At 49.0% G+C, this 18,089-nt stretch overlaps 1 protein-coding gene across 1 annotated transcript; it reads left to right on the top strand.

The window, feature by feature from the left end:
• The first annotated feature begins 19 nt into the window (after positions 1-19).
• Positions 20-17,901, top strand: TMEM43 (transmembrane protein 43). Its single transcript, XM_016141864.2, has 12 exons — positions 20-230; positions 4,417-4,566; positions 5,430-5,564; positions 5,748-5,842; positions 6,670-6,719; positions 6,992-7,061; positions 8,004-8,074; positions 9,078-9,199; positions 9,713-9,787; positions 10,343-10,444; positions 13,488-13,605; positions 15,812-17,901. The coding sequence occupies exons 1-12, from the start codon at positions 219-221 to the stop codon at positions 16,012-16,014; spliced, it is 1,203 nt and encodes a 400-aa protein (XP_015997350.1). The 5' UTR covers positions 20-218; the 3' UTR covers positions 16,015-17,901.
• Positions 17,902-18,089: the final 188 nt, after the last annotated feature.

Genomic DNA, 18,089 nt, shown 5'->3' with positions numbered 1-18,089 from the left:
CTAGACCTCGGACTATATTTCCCAGAACACCTTGCGGCACGCATGAGCTGAAAAGCCCGGGACGAAGGGGCGGTGACATTGTAGTACGTCCCCTCTGGTTGTGGGCTTCACGGGAATTTTCTCAGTTCTTGGGCAGTCAAGAGGCTACTAGACTCCGCACTCTGTAAACCCCTTTCGTACAGAACAGAGCGAGACAAGGCGGCAAGCCGGGTCCCACCATGGCCGCGAATGTGAGTATCTCCTGTTCTGTCGGGCCACACCCAGACTTCCCCATGTCCCGGGTCCTTCTCTTCCCCAAGGGGCCGCCTAGGTCCATTTTGCTTGTCTGACCCCAGCTCTTGTGGCGGGCCCCCTATCGCCCTCCACATGCCTTCTCTGTGCCTTCCGGCAGCTCATCTGTTAATTTCTCTTAGCCTGTCCAGGCGCCTTTGGTCCACCTCATCCTCGAAATTGTGGGGAGACCCAGGAGGTGTTGCTCCCGGCATTGGGATCTACAAGTGCGCGGCACCTCTCCCCAGCCCCCTCTTTCATTTCCAGTTCCCTCTTGGGCCCTTGAGATTCTCAAGTCCGCGGACTTTGAGAGCTAGAAGAAACCTCAGAGAGGGGGCCAGGCGGCGGGAAGGGTAGTGAAGCCGATACCGCCCGGTGGAGCTGTCCAGCAACGGACATACAGGGCTTTTCCGGTGGGCAGTGAGCTCCCTGCTCAACGCGGGTTTATGGAATGGAGGCTGTGATGCTGCAAAGGGACACAGGCAAGGTTGGGAGCGGAGGACTTAGGATGACTGTGAAACGGAGCATTTCCCTACTGCTGGGCTCCTCCTCCTAGCGTGGATTTGGTTAGAGAAGCCCTGACTGAAAATGTTTCCCTTCGAAAGACTGCTGGCCTTTTCTCCTTGCAGGCAGGCTTTCTCGGGAACTTTTCTATTTAAGTCCAACATTCGTTCAACAAACCGAGCAGCCTTTTTCACCAGGGTGCTGGATGTGGGAGAAGATGGTGACTCACCACTCCCCTCTGTGAAAGTGCATTTAGAGCCAGCTCGGGAGCACTGCCAGCCTCAGATACTCCCTTCCTCTCTCCCTCCCTCCTGCTTTGGTGGAGTGCCCTACCCACTCTCCCCTAGCCTGTTACACCCTCTTTCCAGGCCTCTCCTCTGTCCCCAAGCGTCCTCTCTGCCTCCCACACCCCTGAGAGGCACGGTTTGTGTCATCCACAGCCCAAGCACACTCTGGCCTAGGTTAGTGTTGTCTTGGAGGCCTAGAAGCCTTGAATAATGCACCTAGAAAAACCTCAGAGGTGGTCCATAAGAGCCAGGGTCTGCCAGGGGAAACGGCAGTCAGGAGACCTGCCTGTCCTTAGAGGTGGCCTCTGGTCTGCTCCCATACCACCATCACATTTTACAGATGAGGAATTTCCCAGCAGGGAAAGGCACTTTGGCCAGGTCTCACGGCCAGCTTGTGAGGTTACATCATGGGAAGGTGCCGAAAACTGCAGGCTTTGGAGTTAGGCAGACTAGGGGCAAATCCAGTTTCACCCTCTCAGTAGGTGTGTGGCCTTAATCTCTTGTGAGTTGGGTTACTGGGAAGTCTAAGGGAGGTTGTGTTTTGCACATTGCTTGGTGCGTATTTTTTTCATAATACATGAAAAAAAAATCTAACTTTATAGTCTAGCACGAATAGTCCTTGTGGGCAGAGACCATCTTGGTATGTTAGGACCTGACTTTTGCCAAGGAATGTAGATGAATTTGGGTATCCTCTGCTGCCAAGTCTTTGCCTGTTGTGCGTTTATGGGAGCCGCCATGTCCCATGTGGAAGATGGTAGGGTGGAGCAGGGAGGTGACAGAATTCTTAATGTAACAACAACTGTCTTGTGACAGAGGTACTGTTTACCATCTCCATTTTATAAGTGAGTAAACAGGATCAGAGAAGTAGAGCAGCTTACCCACAGAGCAAGTAATTTTCAGGGCCTTTTGTGTTAACCTCCGTTCCCACCCCTTATTGCTTCTTGAGTCCAGAGTGCTGGAACTGGGAGGGTTCGTGTCACTGAAATACCTATAGGTATTCAACACACAAAAGGGAGCCAACATTAAGATTAAGAGGTCAAAGATAGCTTTGAAGGGAAGGAAGAAAGGCTCAGGAGGGTGCCCCTCAGGCTAGGGGAGGTGTAGCGGGTGAGGAGTGGGCCCAGGAAATCACCATTATTCTGTTTGTAGGGAATTTGTTTCAGAATTTAGGCTGGGTGTATCATGTCACTACCCACCTTACACCTTCCTTAGCTTGAGGGGCACCTTCCTCTGCCTTTCCTTTTTTCCTGCAAGGTCATCTTTGAGCCCCTGATCTTGATGTTGGCTCTTAGATGTATGTTGAGGGAGACCCAGGAGGAAGCCATGCCTTCTAGCCCCCAAGTTTGGGGCCACACCAGTAATAGCAGGACCGGCTCATTTTCCCATCACTATCTGCCACTGGCTCCCAATGTTCTGGTTTCCTTACAACCCAAGAAGTGAAGAATGAAGTTAGCCCCTATCTGAATCCTCACTCCACCTCTTAGAGGCTGAGTGATCTGGGCTGATGACTTAACTGCTGAGCCTTGGTTTTCTCATCCATGAAATGGGGTAGTGATAGCACCCCTCCTTGGGCTTGCCTATCACTGGCCTGTGATAGACTGGTGTGTTTGCCATTGTCATCATTATGATGGTTCATGGTCACCTAACTGCCTACAGTGAATTGCTCCACTGATATTTCCAAATGGCATTTCCAAAATGTTAAGACCATTTCTGAACACAATGGACTTCTGGTCTCTTGCAGGTCTGGGATGGTGGCATTTGAGAATAATCACAGAATATAAATGGAGACTGATTTGAATTTCTCCTCTTACTTCCCAGTTCCAGGATGGGGCCTGGCTTACCCTTTTTATATCTCAGAATCTCTTTACATCTCTGTGACTTTTGTCAGCTGACCCCCTTGACACAAGCCTTGGTATCAGTTACAGAAAAATCTAGTAACATTACCACCAGGTAGCACCTGTACATTGCTTACTGTGCCTTAGGCACTGAGCCATTGAATAATTAGGTCCTTTGGTCCCCACCACAACTTTATATATTGGATTATTATCCCCATTTTACTCACGAGGAATAGAAGGCATAAAGGGGTTATATCACCTGCTCAAGGTCCCATAGCCGATATGTGTCAGAGTCTGGATTCAAACTCAGTCCTTTCGTCTCCAGAGTCCTGCCCCTGATAACAACACTCTCAGTCAGCAGTGGACACACTCTAAACCATGCTTCTGTTACTGGCGGGCCAAAGCCTAATCCACTGACTGTGGAATTTGAGGCCTACCATGAACTTGTCCGGATGTGCCTAGTTGCCCCCTCCACAACCCAGCTAGGCAAATAGGCAGCTGTTCCCCAGAACCATTTCCTACTTTCTCACTATTGCTCACATACTTTCCCCTGCTGGGTTTGCCCTTACTCCAGGGTCTGGCTCTGAAGTCTTACTCAAACGTCTCCTCCAGGGGATCTGCCTCGATCTCCCAGCTGGAAAGGGTCCTTCTTTTAGCACTGGATCCTTTCCTCTCACCAGACACTCGGCATGACCTAGCACTGTTTGTGGCTGTGACTCAATGGCCATAAAGCCTATCTCCCCTTCCCCTTACTCCTGTAAGGCCCAGCACAGCCCTTGGTAAACTGAGCCACTATTTGTTGAATTTAATTAATAGTATACCTCTAATAACCTCTCTGTAAAACAGTTAAGCAATTTCTTAAAAAACATACATCTTCCCTGAGATCCATCAATTCTCCTCCAAGGTACATATCCAGTACTCAAGGGAAATAAAAGCATGTGTCTGCATAAAGACTCGTACATGAATGTTCATAGAAGCATTAGTCATAATAGCTAAGAACTGGAAATAACCAAGATATCTGTCCACTGGTGAATGAATCAACAAATGTGATATATTCATAAATGGAACACTACTCAGCCATAAAAAGGAATAAATTACTGATACACAGTACAATGTGGGTGAACCTCAAAAGCATTATTCTGAGTTAAGGAATCTGGACTGAAAAGAACATGCTGTATTATGAATTCATTTGTATCAAGTTCTATAAGAGGCAAAACTAATTTGTAATGATACAAATTCAAATAGTCATTAACTCTAGGAGGTGGAGAAAGGGGAGTATTGGCAGGAAAGAGGCACAAAGAAACTTTCTGAGGTGATAGACATGTTCTGTATCGTGATCTGGATGTTGGTCACATGGGGTATACATTTGTTAAAACCCATCAAACTATACTTAATAGCTGTGCATTTTTATGTTTGTAACGAAAACAGTAAAAACTGAGTATAAATAAATAGCAAAATTCAATTTATTTTTAAAAACTAATTTTCATTCTGATTAAAAAAAAATTTTTTTTTTTTTTCAGTATTCCAGTACGAGTAACAGAAGAGAACATGTAAAAACTACAACTGACCGCCAGCCGGGCTTCCTGGAGCGGCTGAGTGAGACCTCGGGTGGGATGTCTATTGGGCTCATGACCTTCTTGCTCTCCTTCTACTTAATTTTTACCAATGAGGTAAAATGTTTGGGGTTCCTCTGTGCAGGGTGAGGGTCCCTGTAGCATCAGGGAGAAAAGTCTGTGGGTTTGGTAACAAAGGCCTACATTTTATAAAGATAAAGGGAAGGGATGCTGAATTAATCAGAATTTTTCTCTTGTGACCCACCTCACAACTGACATAGGTGGGAAGGGGAGTGGAAAGGTTAACATGCCTGAAATCTTGGGAATGAAACCAGCTTCAGGCATGGTTGGATTTGGGCGTTCATGCTGGGTCACCAAGAATCTCCATTTCTCTATCTTTTGCCTGTTTTTCTCTATTTTGGATTTTTCTTTGGCAAGCTCTTTCTTTGTGGTGGCAAAGAAACTCCAGGGTCACACCAATCTGCTTAGCAACCCCAGAGAACAGAGGAACCATCTCTTTCTAAATAAGTTTAGCAGAAGTTACAGAGAGATCTCTGTATTCTGGCTTGGGTCTCAGTCCTCTCTGAACCAGTCGTGTGGCCAGTGGATGCATATTCTGATTGGCTAGGCTGGATCACATGATATGGACAGCAGTCCAGATGGGCCTGTAAATACATGGACTGAAAGTAGGGGAAGAGAGGAGAAGACAGAGGAAAATGGGGGAGGGAGTATAGGGCAAATGAAAGCACTAGCTTGTTGCAATATGAGGGCAGTGGGGGGCTGAGAAGAGGTCCACCTGGGAAAACAGGAATTCTGAGTTCCCACTCTGCCACTTGTTAGACCTTAGTTTTCCAACTGTAACATGGAGGGATCAGTTTCAATGCTCACTGAGGCCCATCCTACCCCAAGACAGTGCAATAGGCACAACCATATCAGGCCACACTGAGTTTTTGAAATCCTCACTCTGCTGCTGCTCACAGGGCCGTGCATTGAAGACGGCAACCTCCCTGGCCGAGGGGCTCTCACTTGTGGTGTCCCCCGACAGCATCCATAGCGTGGCTCCGGAAAACGAGGGGAGGCTTGTGCACATCATTGGGGCACTGCGGACATCCAAGGTAGGTGTGGCGATGGTTGCCGATTCACTGGAGGCTTGGGGCACATCACTTAGTATTGTCTGGTTGAAGATTTTGAATGCATGGGACATGTCACTGTCCTCTGTACCTGTTTCTCTTTCATTCCAGCTTCCCCTGAGTGGACATTCTGGGCTGACATTTTGGTTTGTTTGATTCTTTTTGAAGCTCTTATCTGATCCAAACTATGGGGTCCACCTTCCAGCTGTGAAGCTGCGGCGGCATGTGGAGATGTACCAGTGGGTAGAGACTGAGGAGTCCAGGTGAGGTACCAAGGAGTGGAACTCAGTTGGTGATAAGAAGGTGCAGATGTTAAGATAAAATGCAGGTGTCCTTCATTTTGACACTTCTGAAATTTAAAGTGTAAAATCTTCCTATCAAAGAAATGTCAAATTATCCCAAAGTTTTTAGCCAATGGTCTTTTGTTTGAAGGTGGTAGAAATCCAATGCAGCATGGGTCAAAGGAGAAAGGGGGTTTGATTAGCTCCACAGGCGTTCCAAAGATGTTCCATGGATGCCCAAGCTTAAGGCATAACTGGATCCAGGCCGCAAACTGCTTCTGCATGTATTGGTGCTATCTTCTGTCCACTGAGAAGGCAGAGGAAGCCTCCTGGCTTATATCTTATCACTTCTAACAGAACTCCCAGTGGAGGACCTCATTGGCAAGTCTGGGGGTGGGGTCATCCCCACATGAGCAACATGGATTATGAGCTGAGGTGTAGGGATGTGGCTGGGGAAGCCAAGGCAGCTCAGCCTGGAGAAGGGCAGCTGCAGGGGCCTCTATGGGTTGTCTTGGAGCGCAGTATGCAGCCACATCTCTGAGCCCAGAGGCTGTAAATGTTGGCATGAACAAGGCAGATTTCAGCTTGGGGTGAGAAAGCACTTCTCTTCAGTCAGGGCCTTCAAAGGCTGGAGCTGGCTGTATGCCAGGGAGTGAGTACCCTGTCTTGGGGCCAATGCTGACAAGGCCTGCTCCATTTGGGCAGTTTGACCTGGTAGCTCCGATTTATTTCCAGGTAGGGATGCTTAGAGATGGGAATGCCTCAGGAATGATGGGCTGACTCTGGGGCTGCCTGTGCTTTCCTTGCAGGGAATACACCGAGGATGGGCAGGTGAAAACTGAGAGGAGATACTCCTACAGTGAGTATCGGCCTCCTACCCTCTCAGCCCTGCCCTGGCCTGTGGGCAGATGCTGGGCATATCCCTGCAGGGGGAAGGGTACAGAACTAGGTGTCGGAATCTCTGGGTGCTGGTCCTTGGAGCCCTGCTTGCTTAGCCAATAGGGTACCAGAAGCTGCCCCTTTGGCCCTGGAGTGGTCACAGGCTTGGATAAGAGGATGCGGGGCCAGAGGACCTCAGACATGTAGCCACTCTTACCATGGTTGCTGAGTTGTTCCCTCTTCCCACAACAGACACTGAATGGAGGTCAGAAATTGTCAACAGCAGAAACTTTGACCGAGAGATTGGTCACAAAAACCCCAGGTGAGAGCTGGGCCCCTAGGCCTGAATGTAGTCTTGGCTGCCACTGGCAGGTCCCTGGCCTCTACCTCCTCAGCTGAGTAATAGAATTGAGTTGATGAAAGTATTGGACCTGGTGGGCCACTCTGTAGTTAGCAATGCTGCCTTTTTCCCAGAAAGCTTTTCTTTGGAGTTACTTGTGGGGATGGGGGTTGGGGGGCAGCTGTGATGACCACCCCCTGCCTGGAACAAGTCTGTATGCTGGGTGGGACAGCTCCTGTGCTGGGCACCAGGTCACAGAGGCAACCCAACATCTCTGACCCCTGAAACAAATCATGAATATAAGGCCTAGATTGAATGCCTAATAGGGTTTGCACATATAGTACCAGGAGTGCATTTGTTAACCATTAGCCAGGAGGATAGGAGGACAGTCAGGAAGGGGTTTCAGGAGGCAGCAGTATTTGATCTGGGCCTTCATAGGACTTCGACAGAGGTAGGTTAGGTCAGGGTCATAGAGGAGGTGAAGTTGGCCTAATGCTGGAGCATTGCTGGAGTGAGCTGCATACAGCCATGGGCAGGGCTGTGCCAGGAAGGGCCTTGAATGTGTACAGTGGGGCTTAGATGCTGCCGGCACTGGGAAGGGTCAATGAGGGTGTGAAGTCCATGGAAAGTCCATCTGACTTCTGGGGGGTGGGGTGAGACAGGCTTATAGGGGTCCAGGCAGGAGGGTATGAAGCTCTCGGGGCCAGGAGACAGTGAGGGTGTTCCATCCAGGGTACGGGGTAGGAGCATCCAGGCGTTGGAGCTGGTGGTAAAGATAAGACTTTTGCAGTGCCTGGGCTGGTCTGGACATGCAGGAGCCCCCCTCTTCCTCTATGTGGGGACCTGCTGAGCACAACCCAAAGGAACCCAGACCGCTCTCACCTGGCGCCTCGCTTCACTGACAGTGCCCTCTCTCTCCCACAGTGCAATGGCAGTGGAGTCATTCACAGCAACAGCCCCTTTCGTTCAAATTGGCAGGTTTTTCCTCTCAGCAGGTAAGTGTCTGGCCCCTTCAGGTGATCCATCACCAACCCAGAGAGTCTGCTTCCATTTGGCCACCTCCCAGGAGCTGGTCCCTCTGGTGCACAGTCCTCGGTTGGTTAAAGGGGTCCTGCTGCTCTGGGCAGCATCATGTTTTGGGCTGAGGGTCAGAGGGAAGGCAAGTCCTCAGGAGGTGGGTGGTCATGTAGAGCACCCCTACCCTGGCCAGGTTCCTTTGAAACCTGGATTGTTCCAGAGAATGACTGCCAGGCACCACTGCAGTGCTGGTGCCCACTCTGACCTGAACTGAGAGCCCTTCCTCAAGCAGCCTTTGAGCCAGTAGTAGAGACAAGGCTGCCCCTGAGGGCTCTGCCACTGAGCCCCAACTGGTATCCAGCCCTGTGCCAGGGAGGGTCGGTTTATCACAGGTCCCTTGAAGTGTCTCCAAAGAGAGGCTTTCAAAGGACAAGACAGCATCACCAGCCACAGCAACTCTGAGGGCTCTGTCCCTCACCTGACCCAGGAAGATGGGAGAGAAGACACTGAGGGCCCAAATACTCAAGATGAGGGAAGAGAGGCCAGTGATCCAGGGCTTAGCCTATCTGCCATCTGCTCTGCCCCTAGCTAGTGCCTGCTGTGCCAGCTGGCTCTGGCCCCAAGTGCTCACTATGCAGCAGGGGAGCCAGGCTTGGACACGGATAACTTGAAGGGGTACAGGACTAAGGCCATTCCCAGAGCTGTGGTCACTCTGACTTAATGGAGAGAGGGGACAGGGAAGTCTTCCTGGAGGAGATAGAGACTGAAATGGGGCTGGCAAAGAAGCAGCTATGGAGCTGGAGAAGGGTCCTCCCAGTGGGAGGCCATGCATGCAAAGGCCCTGAGTGGGATGAGCCAGGAGCAGGCAGCTTGGCTGGACTATGTAAGGGCGTGGTGGAAGGGATACCAGATGGAGGGATTTGCAGAGCAGCGGTGTTTCAATTTGTACACCATTGTATCTAACCCCCCTGCTTCTCTCAGGCCTCATTGACAAAGTCGATAACTTTAAGCCGCTGAGCCTGTCCAAGCTGGAGGACCCACAAGTGGACATCATTCGCCGGGGAGACTATTTTTACCACAGTGAAAACCCCAAGTATCCAGAGGTGCACAGAGGGGCTTGGGCAGTTCAAATACCCTTAGAGCAGTGGTCCTCAACCTTTTTGGCACCAGGGACTAGTGCTCCTATGAGAAAGAATCTAATGCCTGATGATCTGAGGTGGAGCTGAGGCAGTGGTGTTAGCGCTGGGGAAAGGCTGCAAATATAGATGAAGCTTTGGCTCTCTCACCTGCTGCTCACCTTCTACTGTGCAACCCAGTTCCTAACAGGTCATGGACCAGTACTGGATCACGGCCTGGGAGTTGGGGACCCCCGCCTTAGAATACCATCCCCTGGGCAACATGCAACAGTCAAATTCTGGCTGAAGTTCATTTGAATCCACAGTTGCACTTGGCCAAATGAAATTGGAGGGGAGGGGCATTCTAGGTGACAGGACCACCTGAGCAAGTGTGTGGAGGTGGGAAAAGAAAGTGGGTGCCAGGGTTCAACAGCATTATGGACCCAGGCCCAGGCTGGCTACTTCTGGCCTCACTCACCTCACTTCTCTTCTATTCCCCAGGTTGGAGACCTGCGTGTTTTCTTTTCATATGCAGGGCTGAGCAGCGATGACCCTGACCTGGGCCCAGCTCATGTGGTAATCCAGCTTCCCCAGGGTGGACTAAGGCAGGGCTTCCTAACTTTCCTGGGCATGGACACAGTAGACAATGTCGTTTTAGATCTTCCCCCTAGGAACTGTGTTCATGTGCTCCACAGTCAGGCATGCCTTTGAGCTCTTTCAGAGATCTGTGTCCCTGAAGTAATCCATGGACATCCATAGCCCCCAGGTTAAGAACTGTAGGGGGATCACATAATTATACCTAATGAGAGTTCTTCCAATCATAAGCAGTCCCTCCTCCCTTAGCCCCCAATTTTCGCTCCGTAATTATTTACAGAGCAAAATTTTACAGAGCAAAATTTCTGATCCTGTCACATGCGGTCCCACTGCAGCCATAGCCCAGGGTCCTTCCTAGAACTTCAAATAAAGCAGCTCAGCTGAAGTTCCAGGAGCTGCTGTACCCCAGGTTACTATATGGATAGAGGCTCAGGGATGGCATGGGACTCCTCACTCACTTTTGTAGCTGGCACCATATAGAGGGATACTGGGACCAGATGGGCTGGTCACTCCCTCACTCTAACACTAAATTCACAGGTCACTGTGATTGCCCGTCAGCGGGGTGACCAGTTAGTCCCATATTCCACCAAGTCTGGGGACACCTTGCTGCTTCTGCACCATGGGGACTTCTCACCAGAGGTAAGTTGCTGCCGCCTACCTCTGTGATGGAGGGATTGGTGTCTCCCTCCCTCTCTCTTTCCTCTGGTGGTTATTTAATAAGCTTCTACTAGAGGTCATAGCCAGTACAATGAAGCAAGAAAAAGAAATAAGAATAAACATCTCCACATGTGACTGACCATGCTAGGCCTTAAGGATAGAATTGTGGGCAAAAGGCTCCCTTACAGGCTTCTTCTGGGGAAGAGAGACTCATCAGAAAAACGAGTAAGGACACCTTATGCTGAGTGTTACCAAGGGGAGGCAGGTCTTTGAGATAAACGGACATGATAATAGGAAATCTGCTTTGACGATGGTAAAGGAAGGCCTCTCTGAACGACATTTTTGCTGAATCTCACGTGAAGAGAAGGGATCAGTGCTAGAAGAGTTAGGGGTCAGTCAGTAGTCTAGCCAGGTCAGAGTTCATCTTGTTGAGGAGATCAGGAGTGCCTGTGTGGCCACTGCCTGGAGAGACGGGAGCAGGGGAGACAAGGCTGCTGATAGGGCAGAGGCCCCTTGTGAGGAACAGCATTAGGGGTCAGTGAAAGGATTTGAGCTGCAGAGTCCCAAGACCAGGTGGGTGAGGGTGGGCAATCCTGTCCCCATTTATAGAATGAAGAGGGAAGGTCATGCCTTACCTAGGTCCCAAGGAGAAGGGGTACACAAGTGTACTGATTGATTGTGTGCCTTAAAAGTTAACCTGTCTTCTCTAGGCAGGAAATCCTTTAACAGAAAAATGAAGTTTTTGGATTGTCGATGAACACAGTGTAACATTCAGGGGACATTCTGCTCTTGCCTTGAACAGGATTGTTGGGCTCTTCATCCTGAAGGGCTTGAAAGGGTGAAGGCAGTGGGCAGGTGTCAGGGCTTAGCTGGGACCTTTTTGACCCTATTCTTAGGCACCTCAGCTGTCCTCCCTCTCACTTTAGCCCCCAGCCCTGGGGGTGTGCATGGGCCATGCTTTCTACTTTGTTTGGCCAGGACAAGGGTGTGGTCAGGCTGCAGCACAGGAGCCTGTTACCAACCTCAGGGTAGGGCTGCCACCTCCCAGCCTGGCAGGCCATGAGTCACCCTTTCCTCCCAAAGCTCTCAGGGCCCCCTGGGGAGTTTCTAAAATTAGGAGGCCCTGTCCAGGCTTCTCCCTCTCTCTCAGAGCTCCAGCCCTGCCGCAGGCTTCCAGTCTCCTGCAGGTGGAGGCCTAGAGCCTTTTGCCCACCCCCGTGCCCCTTCCCCTCCCAGAGAAGTTGTGGCGTTCATGGCTTAGCTAACTCCCCTGGAGGGAAGGCTATGACAATGTAGATGAGCAGGTGCTTCCTGATCACCCTGTGCCTCCAGCGCAGGCTCTGGGGTCGCTTCCAAGCAGTGAGGAGGCCCTGAGCCAAGGAGGCAGTCTGGCGCCCTGAGAACCCTGGATCATGTGAGTCAACATATCCAGATTCTAGTCCCAAGGGCAGGAGGGTGCAGTATGGACAACCATGGACACTGGAGATGGTCCCGGCTCAAGCCCTGCTCTGCCTTCTGCTGGCAATGGGATGTTGAGCCAGTTGTTTATCCTTTCTGAATCTGCTGTCCCTCTGTAAAATGAAAATTAAAAAAAAAAAAAGATGTATTACTATTATCTGTACATCATTGGTTGTTGTAAAGATTATTCATTCAACGTGTTTTTATTGAGCACCAGGGACATAGCAAGGGACAAAAAAAAAAACATGATCCCTGCCCTCAAGCTTATAGTAAGACCCTGGGTGTGTTACTTACTCTCTCAGAGCCTCAGTTTCCTTATCTGTAAAATGGAGATAAGTGTGCCTACCTCATCAAATTATTTTGAGAATTAAGTAGGATATTTATAAAGCACTTAGTACACTGATAAATAGTAAGCAATAAAGGTTCGCAGTCACATTGTTATTACTATAGATAATGATGGGGAGGCTCTCTGAAGAAATGGCATTTAAGCCAAGACCAGAAGAATACTGTAGGAGCTGGCCAGGCACAACTGTGGGCAAACATGTAGGCAGAGCAACTGTATGCGCAAAGGTCCTGTGCACGAAGACACTTAACTTTGTCTTTAACAGGCAGCAGTGGAGCTGGGGCACAGGTAGCAGGGCCTTGGCAGGTTGCTGCATGGAGAAGGTGGTAGGAGTGGCAGGAGCAGGGAGGCCAGTGGGAAGGAGGCTACTGCAGTGGTCCTGGTGAGAGGGGCTGATGGTGGTGAGAGATTCAGGAAAATGTGGACGTAGCATTGACAGGACTTGCTGATGACCTAGATGAGAGGTGGACGGTACCATTTTCTGAGATGGGGATGACAGAGAGGAACGGGTCGGGGTGGAAGCTCCACAGTCAGTGTCAAGTGTGCCAAGACATAAAGTGGAGATGTCGCCATAGGCAGTGGGAGCCATAGGGGTGAGCACCAGGAAAATGCCAGGGCTGCAGCTTTAAGTGATGGGCACTGACATATAGATGGATTTCTTAGGGAGAGTGTAGACTGCGCTGCTAGAGAATTTCAGCATTTAGAAGACAGCAAGAAGGAAGGAATGGCTCCAGAGACTGAGAAGGAGCAGCCTGAGAAGTAGGAGGGAAACCACAAGAGCAGTGTCCCAGATGCTGTGAGCAGCATCCAAGATTAAGTTGGATGTCACACATGAAACATTTCCCATAGTGCCTGGCAGGCCCACTCAAACATCCCCAATATCATGGATGTTGAAAAAGGACCCCAGAAATGTACTGCTGCAGTATGAGGGAAGGTCCGATTTATTCCAGATGAGACAGTGGGCTAAGAACTTTTGAAGGAGGTAGGCTCTGATCTGAGGAGGGCCCATACCTTCCACAAAGATCTGCCTGTATGACTTGGCTCTGCTACGCCAGGTTGGGAGGCACTTAGACCTGGGTGGGATATGTGCCCTTATCTTCTGGTCTCTTCAGAATTGGCCCTGTGTTGGCATGGCCCCCTCAACCACCTACTTTGCCAACTGGGCAGGCTAGCGACTCTCTTAGGCATCAGACATGACACCCCAATCTTCACCTTGTCCTGCAGGAGGTGTTTCATAGAGAACAAAAGAGCAACTCCATGAAGACATGGGGCCTGCGGGCCGCCGGCTGGATGGCCATGTTTATGGGTCTTAACCTCATGACACGGATCCTGTATACCTTGGGTAGGTGAGGAGAAGTGGGTGGGGGAAATCTTGCCCATCTTCCTGTAGCGTCCTCTGCTTCCTTCGCATTTCTCATACCATCATCTGCCAGCCTTTTCAGCCTAATGGGGTACTCCTTGGGGCAGAGGCTGGGCATTTGGTCCATCTATGTATCTCCACCCCTTAGCATTGGGATGAACAAGCAAAGGAAGACAGACATGAGGGACAAGGTGCTTTCAGGGGGTGAAGGCAGAGTGGATGCTGATCCCAGGAAGCTGGGGTAGCCTCCATGGTTTGAGGGTCTGGTTCTACTCCATCCTTCTGTCCCCTGGCTTGCTCACTCACTCATTCCTTTCTCCCTTTATATCATGACTGAATAGCCATGGCGAGGAGGCTGGCCAGCCTTTGCAGTAAGTCAGACCTGAAGTCTGTTAGTCACAGCTCTGGATACTTGGGCCATCCCCTTTCCTGTCTCAGCTTCAGTTACCTCACACTTAATTTGTGGTTTTATGAAATATATGGCAAATAGGAAACACTAAAAAATTTACACTTCATTCCCCATCCCAAAACCTGTGCTAGATTTGGGGCAGCCAGCAAGCCTGGAGTGCAGGGGAGAGGTTGCTGGGCTGTTCTCATGGCCTGAGGTTGGCACCAGTGAGCCCAAGGGACCCAGCCTGGTTCAAGACTGAGTGCCCAGGCTGATTGAGTAAGGGCTGGGTCTAGACTGTTGCAACAGGAAAATGGAGCTTCTCAAAGGACTTATCTGAGCCTTTACCCCAGTGTGTCCTTGTTGAGTCTGATGATTCTGTCCAACCTTCTCTGAGCCCTAACAGAAACCTCTCCCCTACTTACTCTTTTCAGTTGGGGAGGGGTCAGGCTGTATATATCCTGGACTCTCAGAGGTGGGTGGGCCTCCTCTTTCATTTTACAGATGGGAAAACTGAGGGCCCAGGGAACAGAAGGACACTTATCCAAGTTGTCTGTGGATAGCTTAATTGTAGTCAGAAAGGCCAGCTGCATCTTGGGTGCCATTTGAGAGAGATCAGAATTTGAACAGAATCCTCCATCTTTCTCCCACAGTAAGCCCATCATGGCTGTGTGACCTAGATTGTCCATTTACCCTATCAGAGCCTCAGTTGCCTTATAGTCAAGATAAGGAGGTTGGAGTCTGTCTCAGAAGGCCCTTCTTTGAATCTCTGCCTGCCTGTGAGCCTCTCATTCTCTCTACATCTGGGGGCCTTGGTGACATGTGGGTAAAACGAGGTGAAAGTAGTACCAGCTTTATATGGTGAGCCCAAGCGTTTGATGAGATAGTGCACATAGTATGTAATACATGTTCAGCTTTCAAAAATATGAATTCTGCTTACTGTGAAGGCCAAGTAGGGGCGCTACATGGGAATAGACCAAGAAGAGCCATGGGGTAGCCTTCAGGGTCCTGCAGTCATGGCAGGGCACCAAGGTTTGTTCTGCAAACCCAATGGCACCACACTACTGGGGCCTCCTGGGAACTGAGTGAAGATTCCTCCAGTGGACGGAGGCTACCGAAAGCCATCCTGGAGAGGCTAGATGGGCCAAGGACAGGGTATTTCCAGATGGATTTAGCTGGATCCTAGACTTCCTCAGTAGGCTATGTCAGTAGCCTATGAGATCCTTAAGGCAGGGGCTGCCTTGGGCTAATTTGTTTCCCTCGGTCCCTGCCCAGAGCTTGGCACATAGATAATTATTAGTATTAACCTGCTGCCTGAATGGACAAATATTACCAGGAATAACTGAGGGGCCCAAGTAGGCACCCGCAGAAGGTTCCGCCCAGTCTCGTGAGTATGCAGCAAATAGGGCATTTGCCAATATTACAGTCAAATGTCTTTATATTGGCCTCAGACCCTTTTCAACAGCTTAAAGTTTACAAAGCACTTGCACACGCCTTTTCCCCTAGAATGATGCCCAGTGGGTGGCTCATTCCTTTCTCATTCATTTCTTTCTCCCTTCATATCACGACTGAATAGCATGGCAAGAAGGTTGGCCAGCCATGTGGCTGGGGAGAGAGGGATCCTATTCTGGATCTCCCAGCCTAGGAGGTCATTAGGTTATTGCTTTCCACTATGGACTCCCCGACTCCTCACCTGGCAGCAAGGGCCCATCTTTGTCTAGAGACAGGAACCATCTGCTGACTTCATGAGATGTAGAATACACTGATCTCCGAAGCCTAACTGCCTTTTTCTTCCCCTAGTGGACTGGTTTCCTGTCTTCCGAGACCTGGTCAACATTGGCCTGAAGGCCTTTGCCTTCTGCGTGGCCACCTCACTGACTCTGCTGACTGTGGCTGCCGGTTGGTTCTTCTACCGGCCCCTGTGGGCCCTCTTCATCAGTTGCCTGGCCCTGGTGCCCATCATCATTGCTCGGACACGGGTGCCAACCAAAAAGCTGGAGTGAAACAGGTTGTGGCACCCACCGACACCCACTTGAGCCTCAGGACCCAGGTCACCCCCTCCCTCCCCTTCTGACCCCGCTCCACGCCAGAGCATGAGTCTGCATCGGTTTTGGATTCTGTACCTGCTCTGCTCTTCAAGGGGCCAGACTTGGCAGAGTATACACTTACTTCGGGTTTGTTGTTTATCAGTTAATGTCTCCACCCTTTTCTCACCAGTGAGGAACTTTAGTGGGCAGAAGGCACTCCTGACAGCGTGACAGCCATTCTCCTGCTTGTTTCTTCTCCCTCTCTTGGGACTGTGTATGTAGCCAGTTTGCATGCTTCACTTACCTGATGCCTGCAGACGTTGAGGAGGTGACACTTATTGCTTTCACTGCTCCTGTCCTTGGAGATGAGTGCCAGAGCTCTCCCACGACTATCAGCTGTGCTGTGATGCTAAAGGGCCGGCCACCTTTATCAGCTGTCTCCAAACAGTACTGGATTACCAAGACAGACTAAATAAGCCCATACCCTGCAAAGCGGGGGCATCACAAATCCAGTTTGTGGATAGAACTTGATTTGGTACTTCTTAAAGAGAAAAACCACTGGAGATGTCATGAGGAGGGAAATTGGACATTTGTTGAGCTTTATACTCTTTATGGTTTGGCAGAATCTTTTTAGTGTGTAGGATCTCCAAAGGCCCTGAGTTTTTGTTACTTCTTCGTGTGTACTCTCGTACTCTAAGAGGGAGTTGTTTGAAATAAGATTTAAAGGGCAAAACAGAAAAACCTGAATGATTAACTTTTCAGACTGTTAAAGACACCCTTTAATCTGGTAGTTGAAGTTCAGAACAGTTGTTAAATGGGGTGTGACTCACCTGGTTAAAAAAAGTTACCGCTGTCAGTATTCTCAGTGTCTGGGTCACTGGGAAGGTTTATAATGCTTTTGAAACAAGTATTAGCAAAGGATTTTTTTCCCCTGGGAGGAGACTGGGTTTTCTCTACCAGGTGGAGAAAAGCATTTCCTTTCATCATTTAGCACCAGAAACTACCTATTTACTTGAAGATGGTTTTGAGCTTTTAGTCAACCATTAAAGGAAAAGGCCGGAAGCTTTATTATCCTTTATTATGCTTCATAGTGACCCCTCAAAATCAAGATATGAGGCCTCAGGTTTGCTGGAGATTTGAATGCCTTGCCTGGCCTCTTTCATCATGGGAATACTTCTGATATCAGCAGCCAGGGCTCAAGGGGATGCTTCTGAGTGATTTATCTGTTAAATGTCCACAGCTTTGCTCTTCCTAAATAAATCTACTCATGCTTAATTCACATAATTTCTGGGTTTCCCAATTACTTTCACATCCTCTGAAAGATAAAGTATGTTGTAACCTTGATGTCCTAAAAGATTCTTTGTATATCCTTTATCTTTTTACTATGTGGAAATTGTTCTGCCTTGCTGGGAGTGGTTGCTTTAGCAACTTAAGTACTTAGTAGTTGAGTATGGGGTCATAACTTCAGAAAATAGTGATCTAATAATCTCTTATGTTGTCCTGTGGTATCTGCTATAAACAGATTCTTCATGTTAAAGACAGCCAGCCCCAGAGACAATTTATCTGGGTTTAAAGATTGAAATGGTATTCATTGCTGCTCATTATGAGCAATTTCACTGAATCTAAATCCTCAAAGAATGCTTTTGGAACACAGTATAAGTAGATGATGACTAAAAATACAAAACCTTGGGATTTGGTCTGTGTAATTTTTCCTAGTTAAGATTTTAAATTACTGCCAATGTCAAGTGTTCTTTAAGAGCAAAATAATGTTAAAAAATATTTGAAGCCTCTGGAAAATCATGAAATTTGTATTATCTTTGTATTTTTGATAGAAAATAAAAATAAATTTCTAAATCTTTTATAGGACCTTGTCACTTTTTGTTTTTGTATTCCTTTTCAAGTTTCTAAAAGAATTCAGCCATAGAATTTAGTTAAGAACTATAAGGATTTTAGAACACAGTTCTGAGTGCTTTTAGTGGTTAAAATAGGCTTAAATTTTTTTGAAGGGCAAATCATATTCCTAGCACTTAGAAGCCTTACATATCAAAGCT

This window comes from Rousettus aegyptiacus, unplaced genomic scaffold, assembly GCF_014176215.1.
Source record: "Rousettus aegyptiacus isolate mRouAeg1 unplaced genomic scaffold, mRouAeg1.p scaffold_m13_p_4, whole genome shotgun sequence".
In the NCBI taxonomy this organism is placed as follows: domain Eukaryota; kingdom Metazoa; phylum Chordata; class Mammalia; order Chiroptera; family Pteropodidae; genus Rousettus; species Rousettus aegyptiacus.
Note: the sequence above shows the minus strand (reverse complement) of the source record. Positions and strands in the feature narration are given on the sequence as shown.

Bases quoted from the DNA above. Each gene is read 5' to 3' on its own strand.
- TMEM43 (XM_016141864.2), top strand. The intron at 4,567-5,429 runs GTAAAATGTTTG...TGCTGCTCACAG, and splicing joins ACTTAATTTTTACCAATGAG to GGCCGTGCATTGAAGACGGC. The intron at 10,445-13,487 runs GTAAGTTGCTGC...CTTGTCCTGCAG, and splicing joins ATGGGGACTTCTCACCAGAG to GAGGTGTTTCATAGAGAACA.